Below are 13,255 nucleotides of genomic sequence, written 5' to 3' on the forward strand. Positions count from 1 at the left end.
CCTGCTGCGATCAACTTGGAATCACCCCCTTTATACAATGTAATATGTATATAGTAAACCTGTATTTGCATAATTAATTAATAAGGAACAATGGACATTATGATTTGATTGTGATTCATCGATTTTTAAATTGAATCACTTCCTTTTTGGTTCTACAATTCACAAACAATGCAATGAATTAAACAAAGTTGTCCACGGAGAATGCATTTTTATTAAGCATTATTCAGGACATGATTGGCAATGTATTTGACGGCCAATGTAGTTTCTTCACATGTTTCCTTAATCTCAGACTCAGGCAGTACAAAGCCATATTTTCCAGTATCACGTAGCTCAAATGTAAAGGAGTATTTAATACCCATATCATAAGCCCAGTCATCGGAGCCTCCAGATGCAAGGTCTGTGATAAACAATGAATACACTTATAAATAAATACATACACTTATAAGGAAATATTTAAATATTTGCAATATATTGTACTATGGGGGTCATTCCGACTTGATCAATAGCTGCCGTTGTTCGCTGCGTAGTGATCAGTGAAAAAAACGGCTAATCTGCGCATGCGTATGCACCGCAATGCGCATGCGCGCCGTACGGGTACGAAGTCCTTTGTGGTTTTACACTGGTTCTAGCGACGATTCCAATCGCACAGCCGAACGCAAGAAGAGTGACAGGAAGAGGGCGTTCATGGGTGTCAACTGACCGTTTTCTGGGAGTGTTTGGAAAAATGCAGGCGTAGCAGGGCGTTTTCTGGGCGGGTATCTGATGTCAATACCGTGTCACTCGTCGCAGCAATCATCGCACAGGATAAGTAACTACAGGGTTGGTCTTGTTTCGCATAAAATGTGTTTGCAGAAGCTCTGCTGCACAGGCGTTCGCACCCCTGCAAAGCGAAAATACACTCCCCTGTGGGCGGCGACTATGCGTATGCACGGCTGCTAAAAACTGCTAGCGAGCGATCAACTCGGAATGACTCCCCCATGTGTTAAGAAGCCCATATATCAGCAATCAATCAAGGAAATTCTATATTTTGCAGATGATTGTTTAAAAAAATCAGCAATGTATGGAGTTCACCTATCGCTGATTCTGATCAAAAAGTAATTGAAATCAGTAACTGATGTTTTCCAACATGTTGGATTTCACTGACCAATCAGGGCTGTAGATTACTAAAGTATGTTAACGATCAGCCAATTAGCAGACCATTAAGAGTAATTTACTATTAAAATGGTTACTTTCATAATTTGCAGATCTGATCATAAAAATTATCTGCGACACACTGTGCAATGGGGGTTATTCAGAGATGAACGCAGATCGCTGCATACTGAGACAGATTTGCGTTCATCTCTGCACATGCTGGGGACCAACCAGCATGTGGGTGGCCTAATTGTGAACGCATCTGAACTAAAGTTGACCCCTAGCAGTACAACCTGGCTGTGCTGTCAGGCAGTTGGCCCCCATTTTTTTCTTCAGTGCGGCTGCATGTGACCGAGTTCCAGCCTACCCTGCCAATGCCATGTTGTGCCCCGCAAATGCCCGCCACTGTCAATCACATTGCAGTTGCATCCATCGGGGATGCAACTGCAATGTGTGTGACCGCACAGCCTCTGTGTGTCCACTGCACATGCGGGCAGCTGATGGGGCCGGATTAAATGACCCCCAATATTTGCAATGTTTGGGCGAATATAGGTGGATTGTTGAATCATGAAATTGGGGGGGAAAAATGCAGAATTGGTGAATCTTCTTTTTAGTGATTGCTCATATACGGGCCCCATTAGTAAAAGCAACAGATGCTGGTACGTCATTACAGTAATGTATGAATCTTGATACTAGTGTGGTCATGACCGTGGCTCATTGTGAATATCTGGGTTCTTTGCAGATGCCGTGCACCACTTACAGAAGGGAATGTGGTCACACTCTCTTGGGGCTATCAAACTTGCTCTGTTCTCATGAGTACACTTTTTTAGACATATTGTCATACTGGAATACAATGTTATAGAAATAAAAGTAGTGAACATAGAAGACAAAGATAACTTACAGATGGTTTTCCCCCCTGGTCCATAAGTGTAAATGGTTCCATACAAAGAAGACAGTGCATTAACCGCTCCTTCTGAGAGTGAGTACTGCAATAGATAGATAATGTCACTTGAAATAAAATCATTCACTTAAATCATTAGAAGACCATATTGAGTCAAGATGAAGACCAATAAATGGTTGCATTGGCCCCTGCGTGCATTACTTCATGATGTCACACTCAGGGGCAGGGGCAGACTCAGGAAGTATGGCACTGCCCTGAGCGCAGGGTGTGTGCCTGGAGTGTATATAAGACCCTGCTAATCAGATGCAGGTGGCATGGGACACTGAACCCTGGTCAATGGCACCACTCTCACATCCCTAGTTATAGTGTAGAGCCAAGGGTTAGATAGTGATTTAATCTTTCGGGGGTGGGGTAGTTTAGTTATGCACTACCCCAACATATTTCTAAGGCTTGTAATAAATTACGTAGAGAGATGGTACTATATGAATGTGGGTGCCAGAGTGGTAATTGTGTTTCTTTTCTATCTCTGCATTAGAAATTGTTTTTGGGGCTCTTTCACTTACTTACTTGTTAGATATATTTACTGTAGTGGACAAGATCAGGGGTGTCCGTTTACTTTACATATACAGTACCATTTAACTTAAGTTTACACTATAGTGAAAATGTACAGTATGTATTCATAGGACAAACCTAAAGCTATAACAAAAACTTAGATCTAAAACTACAAAACGACCAAAGAAACAAAACACATTCCGAAAGCAAATACATGCAAAAATGGGTCTTACTAAATCAGCCTGATGTTTGTTTTATTTTCTCTGTTTTAATTTGTTGCAGGGCCAGTTCCAATAAAAAATAACAACACTTTCCACTTCATATAGTAATTGAGTTGGTATGGGTCAGGACCAATGGCGGAGTTTACCCCACCAGTAAAATCTGACACCCACACTGAGCCAGTCGGAGTGTTTACTGGCAGTGGCTTCCCATTGGAAGCACTTATTTTCTAATCACACACTAAACAGGCAGTCCCGAGGGGTAGTGTTTTCTCCCCCTGGGCCTGCCAGACCAGACTGTGATAAGCAGAGAGAGATACCAATGGGAAGTCACTCCCCCGCCTCGCTGTCAGCCCTTCTTGGCTTCTAGGTCCCACGGCTGATGCAGTTCCTAGAAGCCAGTGTTTGTGTGTATGTGAACCTCAAGACCCACTGAGTGTGGCAGACTCCTGGACCTTCAGAGCGCGGCACCCACCAGACTACAGTATTGGCAGCCCTTTCACCGAACATGGTACAATCCACAACTGGTCTGAAATAAAGACATATTGCTGTTTGCTGAGACTTAAGAAATGGGTATTTGCATTGCACTGCATTGGAGTAAATGTGCCATATAATGTTTGCTAGGTGGTGGTCTTTCTCCAAAACCTGGTGGCAGTGGGGGTCATTCAGATCTGATCGCTAGGCAGTGATTTTTGCAGTCCTGCGATCAGATAGTCGCCGCTTACAGGGGGAGTGGGTTTTCGCTGTGCAAGTGTGCGATCGCATGTGTAGCAGAGCGGCACAAACTGATTTTGTGCAGTCTCTGCGCAGCCCAGGACTTACTCTTCCACTGCGACCACATCAGGCTGATCGGGACCGGATTTGACATTAGACACCCTCCCTGCAAACGCTTGATCCCATCTGCGTTTTTCCGGACACTCCCTGTAATCGGTCAGTTGCCACCCACAAATGGTCTCTTCCTGTCAATCTCCTTACAAACGCCCGTGCAAATAGTTCCTTCGCACAATCCCGTCGCAGGGCGCTGATGCCCATTGCAGCAGTGCGATACGCCGGTGCGGTGCATACGCATGCACAGTTCAGATATGATCGCCCGCTGAGCAAAAACGCACAGCAGCGATCAGATCTGAATGAGCCCCCATGTTGCTTTGGTTAGAGGAGCTGCAATTTTTGGCTATACTATCATAATGGGATATGTTTATTCTTTTAAAACACAGAAGTAGCTATAAACTATAGCACATAATTTACATATATAATCAGTGCTTTTTATATTTGTTTTTATCTTTTTTTAATTATAGCATTTCTTCTTTATTCATAAGGATCAACGTGTGTGTTCTAAGGAATAACGTAACATATCTAACAGTCTTCTGTGGTGTACGCCTCTTACATTTATTATCCTTTTACTTTAAGCCAGTGGACATGTTATTCTATGGAATAAGCACATTTTGCAGCATTAGGAACATTGGGGGTCATTCCGACCTGATCGCACGCTAGCTATTTTTTGCAGCGCTGCGATCAGGTCAAAACTCTGCAAAACTGCGCATGCACTGCAATGCACAGGCGCATCGTACTGGTACAAAGTGGATCGGTGCTGAGCGATGGATTTAACGAAGAAACCATTCGCACACAATCGCAAGAAGATTGACAGGAAGAAGGCGTTTATGGGTGTCAACTGACGGTTTTCAGGGAGTGGTTGGAAAACGTAGGCGTGTCCAAGCGTTTGCAGGGCGGGTGTCTGATGTCAATTCCGGGAACGGACAGGCTGAAGTGATCGCAGCGCCTGAATAAGTTCAGACCTACTCAGAAACTGCACAAAACTTTTGTGTACCGCTCAGATGCACAAGCGTTCGCACATTTGCAATGCGAAAATACACTCCTCAATAAGCGGTGACTATCTGATCACAGTGCTGCAAAAAATAGCTAGTGAGCAATCAACTCGGAATGACCCCCATTGGGCCTAATTCATGGTTGTACACAATGCCGATATTCATGCAACTGAGCGATTATCGTCAGACTGCACATGCAGTGATATTTTTAACTCAGAGTGATTGACAGGAAGGGACCATTTCTGGGAAGTAACATGGAGTGGCGGCAAAAACGCAGGCGTGTCATGACCATTTTTATGGCATGTATCTACCGTCAGCTGCTATCATGTACATAGAAACACATGGCAGCAGCATCGCTACTGCCGCAGCCAGTCTGCGTGACCACAAACACACTGGAGGAGTCGATGTTCCTCATTATTGCTTCTCGAGATGTGTGGGTTTGGATTTAATCTGTTCTTAATGCCAGAATTAACGGGAGTTACATCCGAGAGTTAATAAGATGCCATTTTGAGATCTGGGTAAATCCGAATCCGCACATCTCTAATTGCTTCAGTGCTGCGTATGTGTACTCAGACGCTAAGGACTTAGCGATGGCTGCAGTGGGCGTTTACATCCTTTTCTGGGCGGCAGCTTCACCTGCGATGATTAGCCTGAAACATTGCAGCTGCATAGGCATTGTGTACAAACATGAACTAGGCCCATTTTTAGAATACAAGAGGTATTAAGTAGTATGAAGAATAACATGCAACCGTTTCTCTTTATATGGTTACAGGACATTTCAGTGACGGGTGGAATTCAGTATACCGGTTGTTGGGATCCCGGCGCACAGTATATCGGCGCAGGAATCCCAACAACTGGCATACCAACACCTTTTCTCCCTTTTGGGGGTTTATGACCCCCCTGGAGGGAAAATAGATAGTGTGACGCACCGCTCCCGCAGCATGGTGAGCACAGCGAGCCCGCAAGGTGCTTATTTGTGCTCGCCCCGCTGTCGGCAAGCTGGCGGTCAAGATCCCGGTGCCGGTATGCTGGCCGCCGGGGACCCGGCCGCCGGCAACTCATACTAATCCCTCAGTGACATAATATCCCAATATTGCATGATACAGGTTGAGTATCCCATATCCAAATATTCCGAAATATGGAATATTCCGAAATACGGACTTTTCTGAGTGAGAGTGAGATAGTGAAACCTTTGATTTTTGATGGCTCAATGTACACAAACTTTGTTTAATACACAAAGTTATTATAAATATTGTATTAAATGACCTTCAGGCTGTGTGTATAAGGGGGGTCATTCCGAGTTGTTCGCTCGCAAGTGAATTTTAGCAGATTTGCTCATGCTAAGCCGCCGCCTACTGGGAGTGAATCTTAGCATCTTAAAATTGCGAACGATGTATTCGCAATATTGCGATTACACACCTCGTAGCAGTTTCTGAGTAGCTTCAGACTTACTCGGCATCTGCGATCATTTCACTGCTTGTCATTCCTGGTTTGACGTCACAAACACACTCAGCGTTCGCCCAGATACTCCCCCGTTTCTCCAGCCACTCCTGCGTTTTTTCCGGAAACGGTAGCGTTTTTTCCCACACGCCCATAAAACGGCCTGTTTCCGCCCAGTAACACCCATTTCCTGTCAATCACATTACGATCGCCAGAACGATGAAAATACCGTGAGTAAAATTCCTAAGTGCATAGCAAATTTACTTGGCGCAGTCGCAGTGCGGACATTGCGCATGCGCATTAAGCGGAAAATCGCTGCGATGCGAAGATTTTTACTGAGCGAACAACTCGGAATGACCCCCAAGGTGTATATGAAACATAAATGAATTGTGTGAATGTACACACACTTTGTTTAATGCACAAAGTTATACAAAATATTGGCTAAAATGACCTTCAGGCTGTGTGTATAAGGTGTATATGTAACACAAATGCATTCTGTGCTTAGACTTGGGTCCCATCACCATGATATCTCATTATGGTATGCAATTATTCCAAAATACGGAAAAATCCCATATCCAAAATACCTCTGGTCCCAAGCATTTTGGATAAGGGATACTCAACCTGTAATAGAAATAGATATATAATAATAATAATAATAATAATAATAATAATAGTAATAATAACAATAATAATAATAATAATAATAATAATACAGGTTGAGTATCCCATATCCAAATATTCCGAAATACGGAATATTCCGAAATACGGACTTTTTTGAGTGAGAGTGAGATAGTGAAACCTTTGTTTTTTGATGGCTCAATGCACACAAACTTTGTTTAATACACAAAGTTATTAAAAATATTGTATTAAATGACCTTCAGGCTGTGTGTCTAAGGTGTATATGAAACATAAATGAATTGTGTGACTGTACACACACTTTGTTTAATGCACAAAGTTATGAAAAATATTGGCTAAAATGACCTTCAGGCTGTGTGTACAAGGTGTATATGAAACATAAATGCATTCTGTGCTTAGACTTGGGTCCCATCGCCATGATATCTCATTATGGTATGCAATTATTCCAAAATACGGAAAAATCCCATATCCAAAATACCTCTGGTCCCAAGCATTTTGGATAAGGGATACTCAACCTGTAATCATAATAATAATAATAATAATAGAGAAAATAGAGGCAGCAGATTTAGGTTAAACAGTCAGTACTATTCAGTGACTGCTGAAGGATGAGGACATGTAGAATGCACCACTCCTTTGTATGCCATAGGTACAGATGTGTCCACATTCATTGCTCCTATCCTCAAATTACACCAAATAGTCCCATTTGTAAATGCCACAGATCTTGTGACTTAGCCACGTCACGCATCCCAGAGACTGTTTAATAAGATACGCCTTTTATTCATGAATAATATAAAAGTACAACACACGGGTGCCCTAAATACTGTTGATAGCAATAGTTACTGTGTGCAAATAATTCACTGATCTGGGTGAAAAATACATAAATCAGATTTCCATTAGGAGTGACCCATGCCAGGCTTCGCACAATGCATCGTTATGCCTAATCTGCGATTTTATACCAATTCCTTTGTGACAAAAATACTAATACTTAGCGCCTAGGACACTAGTAGCAAATATGTGTGTGGCTATGATGTGCATTAGGTGCAAAATACAGGAAAAAGGTAGGAAATTATAGGAATTGCAGCGCGTGGCGGAACATCTAAGTCACGCCCTGCCTCGTGGGAAATCCACCACTGTGCTATACTGTGTTACTCCCAAAAACAGAAATGTTAGCTAAGTTGTCTTTAGGGGTAAGTTCTTTGCAAAATGTCTCCCGTTTATTTATTAAGGCCAATTTTCCAAAAATATAAAACGTCAGTATTTCTTCTAAGTACTCACCAGCTCATCATGATCCTTTGCTAGAGCATGCTTGTAGGAGTAGGGGAAAAGCAACATCTGGGAATAGGAGTGAATGGTCAGGTAGGCTTTGATGGAAGAGAGGTTACTGCGGATGAAATCACCCAACGCTTTAGTCTCACTCTCTGACTCAGGAACGTTGCCACAATAAATCTCACTGCAAGGACTTGACGTTGCTCCAGCAGCTGAAAAATCCATAAAAGCAGTTTGTTTACTATCTGAGTCATTTTATTATTTCAGAATAACAAACACTGTATGAATTAAAATAAAAATCAATACATTTCATACAGTATGTAGAGTAAATATATATATATATATATGTGCAGAGGTGCGGCACTCAAACTGAATAAACTGACACTTCAGGCTCGTGGAAAGATAATCAACGTTTCAATATTTTAAATATTGTCATCCTGATGACAATATTTAAAATATTGAAACATTGATTATCTTTCCACGAGCCTGAAGTGTCAGTTTATTCAGTTTGAGTGCCGCACCTCTGCACATATATCTTATACCTGTTTGTGAGGGCACCGACGCAGTTGCTACAGAACATGGAGTGCCGGACCTAAGACAAGTATATATATATATATATATATATGTATAGAAAAGTGGAAAAAAGACAGCACTCAGTGAAAGATAAAAAAAATGTGTGGTGCAAGGTTAAAAAAGGGTTAATATTAACACTCACTTTTCCCAGGTAATGAAAAGAGAGATACCAGCTCTCACTTTTGGAGATGAAAAACGATTATTTAATCTTAATAAAGATTCCATTACATATAGACCGACAGCTGCAGCCTGACAGCTGTTTCAACCAGCACCGAGTGGTTTTCTTCAAGGGCTCTGTATACATGGCTCAGAGGAAGTTTAAATAGCAAATATGGGTGGAATAATCAGACTGATTCAGTGCACACTGTTGCAGAGCGGGTCGAGGTCATTACAAGCTCATTGGAAGCCTCCTGCAGCATCGGCAGCGTTGTCATGTTCTCTGCAGCAACGTGCAGTGGGGTGAGGCAGAGCCTTTCCTGTCATACTAACGTTTAGGAAAAAACAATGGTTCCCTAATGCACACTGAGTGAATAATATTCCTACATAATAGTCAGATAATACGGAGATCTTGGTTGCGTATATCTGCAGATATAGGGTTAAGCCCCCAGGCCGATCGACAAGGCCTCTCCGTCACTGGGGGTCCCTAATATTAGGTATGGGTCCGGGGTGCAGGACCCCATAATGTCGGCACAGGTCGGCTACCCCAGGTCAGCACACAGGTGAGAGTTAATAAGGTTAATAAGAAGCACAGAAGTGCTATGTGAGTGGTGTGATTAAAATAATACAAAAATATATACAAAGTGATAGGGAAACTCATAAGTGTTAATAAAGTGTTAGGGTGTGCCGACCTGAAGCAGCCCAGCGATACCGACACAGGGGCCACCACACCCCACACCCACCCCATAAATAATTCCAAATATGTCTGGGTTGAATTCCCAGTGTAAGGCCACATGGTAATGGCTCCTACAGCATCTGAGAGCCAGCTTACCTGGGGATACCCCTGACTTCCCCCTATGGCAGTCTAGAGTCAGCAATCCCTCCTAATGCTGACCCGTTCATGCCTCTCAATACAATGCAAAAAAATGGTGAACTGCTCAATCAGATAGTGATGTCACTCAGGTGCTAAAAGGGAGGGGTAATTCTGTGAAGGAAAAAACAATGGTTCCCTAATGCACACTGAGTGAATAATATTCCTACATAATAGTCAGATAATACGGAGATCTTGGTTGCGTATATCTGCAGATATAGGGTTAAGCCCCCAGGCCGATCGACAAGGCCTCTCCGTCACTGGGGGTCCCTAATATTAGGTATGGGTCCGGGGTGCAGGACCCCATAATGTCGGCACAGGTCGGCTACCCCAGGTCAGCACACAGGTGAGAGTTAATAAGGTTAATAAGAAGCACAGAAGTGCTATGTGAGTGGTGTGATTAAAATAATACAAAAATATATACAAAGTGATAGGGAAACTCATAAGTGTTAATAAAGTGTTAGGGTGTGCCGACCTGAAGCAGCCCAGCGATACCGACACAGGGGCCACCACACCCCACACCCACCCCATAAATAATTCCAAATATGTCTGGGTTGAATTCCCAGTGTAAGGCCACATGGTAATGGCTCCTACAGCATCTGAGAGCCAGCTTACCTGGGGATACCCCTGACTTCCCCCTATGGCAGTCTAGAGTCAGCAATCCCTCCTAATGCTGACCCGTTCATGCCTCTCAATACAATGCAAAAAAATGGTGAACTGCTCAATCAGATAGTGATGTCACTCAGGTGCTAAAAGGGAGGGGTAATTCTGTGAAGGAAAAAACAATGGTTCCCTAATGCACACTGAGTGAATAATATTCCTACATAATAGTCAGATAATACGGAGATCTTGGTTGCGTATATCTGCAGATATAGGGTTAAGCCCCCAGGCCGATCGACAAGGCCTCTCCGTCACTGGGGGTCCCTAATATTAGGTATGGGTCCGGGGTGCAGGACCCCATAATGTCGGCACAGGTCGGCTACCCCAGGTCAGCACACAGGTGAGAGTTAATAAGGTTAATAAGAAGCACAGAAGTGCTATGTGAGTGGTGTGATTAAAATAATACAAAAATATATACAAAGTGATAGGGAAACTCATAAGTGTTAATAAAGTGTTAGGGTGTGCCGACCTGAAGCAGCCCAGCGATACCGACACAGGGGCCACCACACCCCACACCCACCCCATAAATAATTCCAAATATGTCTGGGTTGAATTCCCAGTGTAAGGCCACATGGTAATGGCTCCTACAGCATCTGAGAGCCAGCTTACCTGGGGATACCCCTGACTTCCCCCTATGGCAGTCTAGAGTCAGCAATCCCTCCTAATGCTGACCCGTTCATGCCTCTCAATACAATGCAAAAAAATGGTGAACTGCTCAATCAGATAGTGATGTCACTCAGGTGCTAAAAGGGAGGGGTAATTCTGTGAAGGAAAAAACAATGGTTCCCTAATGCACACTGAGTGAATAATATTCCTACATAATAGTCAGATAATACGGAGATCTTGGTTGCGTATATCTGCAGATATAGGGTTAAGCCCCCAGGCCGATCGACAAGGCCTCTCCGTCACTGGGGGTCCCTAATATTAGGTATGGGTCCGGGGTGCAGGACCCCATAATGTCGGCACAGGTCGGCTACCCCAGGTCAGCACACAGGTGAGAGTTAATAAGGTTAATAAGAAGCACAGAAGTGCTATGTGAGTGGTGTGATTAAAATAATACAAAAATATATACAAAGTGATAGGGAAACTCATAAGTGTTAATAAAGTGTTAGGGTGTGCCGACCTGAAGCAGCCCAGCGATACCGACACAGGGGCCACCACACCCCACACCCACCCCATAAATAATTCCAAATATGTCTGGGTTGAATTCCCAGTGTAAGGCCACATGGTAATGGCTCCTACAGCATCTGAGAGCCAGCTTACCTGGGGATACCCCTGACTTCCCCCTATGGCAGTCTAGAGTCAGCAATCCCTCCTAATGCTGACCCGTTCATGCCTCTCAATACAATGCAAAAAAATGGTGAACTGCTCAATCAGATAGTGATGTCACTCAGGTGCTAAAAGGGAGGGGTAATTCTGTGAAGGAAAAAACAATGGTTCCCTAATGCACACTGAGTGAATAATATTCCTACATAATAGTCAGATAATACGGAGATCTTGGTTGCGTATATCTGCAGATATAGGGTTAAGCCCCCAGGCCGATCGACAAGGCCTCTCCGTCACTGGGGGTCCCTAATATTAGGTATGGGTCCGGGGTGCAGGACCCCATAATGTCGGCACAGGTCGGCTACCCCAGGTCAGCACACAGGTGAGAGTTAATAAGGTTAATAAGAAGCACAGAAGTGCTATGTGAGTGGTGTGATTAAAATAATACAAAAATATATACAAAGTGATAGGGAAACTCATAAGTGTTAATAAAGTGTTAGGGTGTGCCGACCTGAAGCAGCCCAGCGATACCGACACAGGGGCCACCACACCCCACACCCACCCCATAAATAATTCCAAATATGTCTGGGTTGAATTCCCAGTGTAAGGCCACATGGTAATGGCTCCTACAGCATCTGAGAGCCAGCTTACCTGGGGATACCCCTGACTTCCCCCTATGGCAGTCTAGAGTCAGCAATCCCTCCTAATGCTGACCCGTTCATGCCTCTCAATACAATGCAAAAAAATGGTGAACTGCTCAATCAGATAGTGATGTCACTCAGGTGCTAAAAGGGAGGGGTAATTCTGTGAAGGAAAAAACAATGGTTCCCTAATGCACACTGAGTGAATAATATTCCTACATAATAGTCAGATAATACGGAGATCTTGGTTGCGTATATCTGCAGATATAGGGTTAAGCCCCCAGGCCGATCGACAAGGCCTCTCCGTCACTGGGGGTCCCTAATATTAGGTATGGGTCCGGGGTGCAGGACCCCATAATGTCGGCACAGGTCGGCTACCCCAGGTCAGCACACAGGTGAGAGTTAATAAGGTTAATAAGAAGCACAGAAGTGCTATGTGAGTGGTGTGATTAAAATAATACAAAAATATATACAAAGTGATAGGGAAACTCATAAGTGTTAATAAAGTGTTAGGGTGTGCCGACCTGAAGCAGCCCAGCGATACCGACACAGGGGCCACCACACCCCACACCCACCCCATAAATAATTCCAAATATGTCTGGGTTGAATTCCCAGTGTAAGGCCACATGGTAATGGCTCCTACAGCATCTGAGAGCCAGCTTACCTGGGGATACCCCTGACTTCCCCCTATGGCAGTCTAGAGTCAGCAATCCCTCCTAATGCTGACCCGTTCATGCCTCTCAATACAATGCAAAAAAATGGTGAACTGCTCAATCAGATAGTGATGTCACTCAGGTGCTAAAAGGGAGGGGTAATTCTGTGAAGGAAAAAACAATGGTTCCCTAATGCACACTGAGTGAATAATATTCCTACATAATAGTCAGATAATACGGAGATCTTGGTTGCGTATATCTGCAGATATAGGGTTAAGCCCCCAGGCCGATCGACAAGGCCTCTCCGTCACTGGGGGTCCCTAATATTAGGTATGGGTCCGGGGTGCAGGACCCCATAATGTCGGCACAGGTCGGCTACCCCAGGTCAGCACACAGGTGAGAGTTAATAAGGTTAATAAGAAGCACAGAAGTGCTATGTGAGTGGTGTGATTAAAATAATACAAAAAT

At 43.7% G+C, this 13,255-nt stretch overlaps 1 protein-coding gene across 1 annotated transcript in view; it reads right to left on the bottom strand.

The window, feature by feature from the left end:
- Positions 1-212: 212 nt before the first annotated feature.
- Positions 213-13,255, bottom strand: part of LOC134909262 (carboxypeptidase B-like) — a 57,898-nt gene continuing 44,855 nt past the window's right edge. Inside the window, exons 7-9 of the mRNA XM_063915960.1 lie at positions 7,977-8,179; positions 2,033-2,117; positions 213-397 (exon numbers count right to left, since the gene is read on the bottom strand). Of these exons, the coding sequence (XP_063772030.1) occupies positions 213-397; positions 2,033-2,117; positions 7,977-8,179 (473 nt within the window). The remainder of the gene's footprint in view (positions 398-2,032; positions 2,118-7,976; positions 8,180-13,255) is intronic.

This window comes from Pseudophryne corroboree, chromosome 4, assembly GCF_028390025.1.
Source record: "Pseudophryne corroboree isolate aPseCor3 chromosome 4, aPseCor3.hap2, whole genome shotgun sequence".
Taxonomy (NCBI): Eukaryota; Metazoa; Chordata; class Amphibia; order Anura; family Myobatrachidae; genus Pseudophryne; species Pseudophryne corroboree.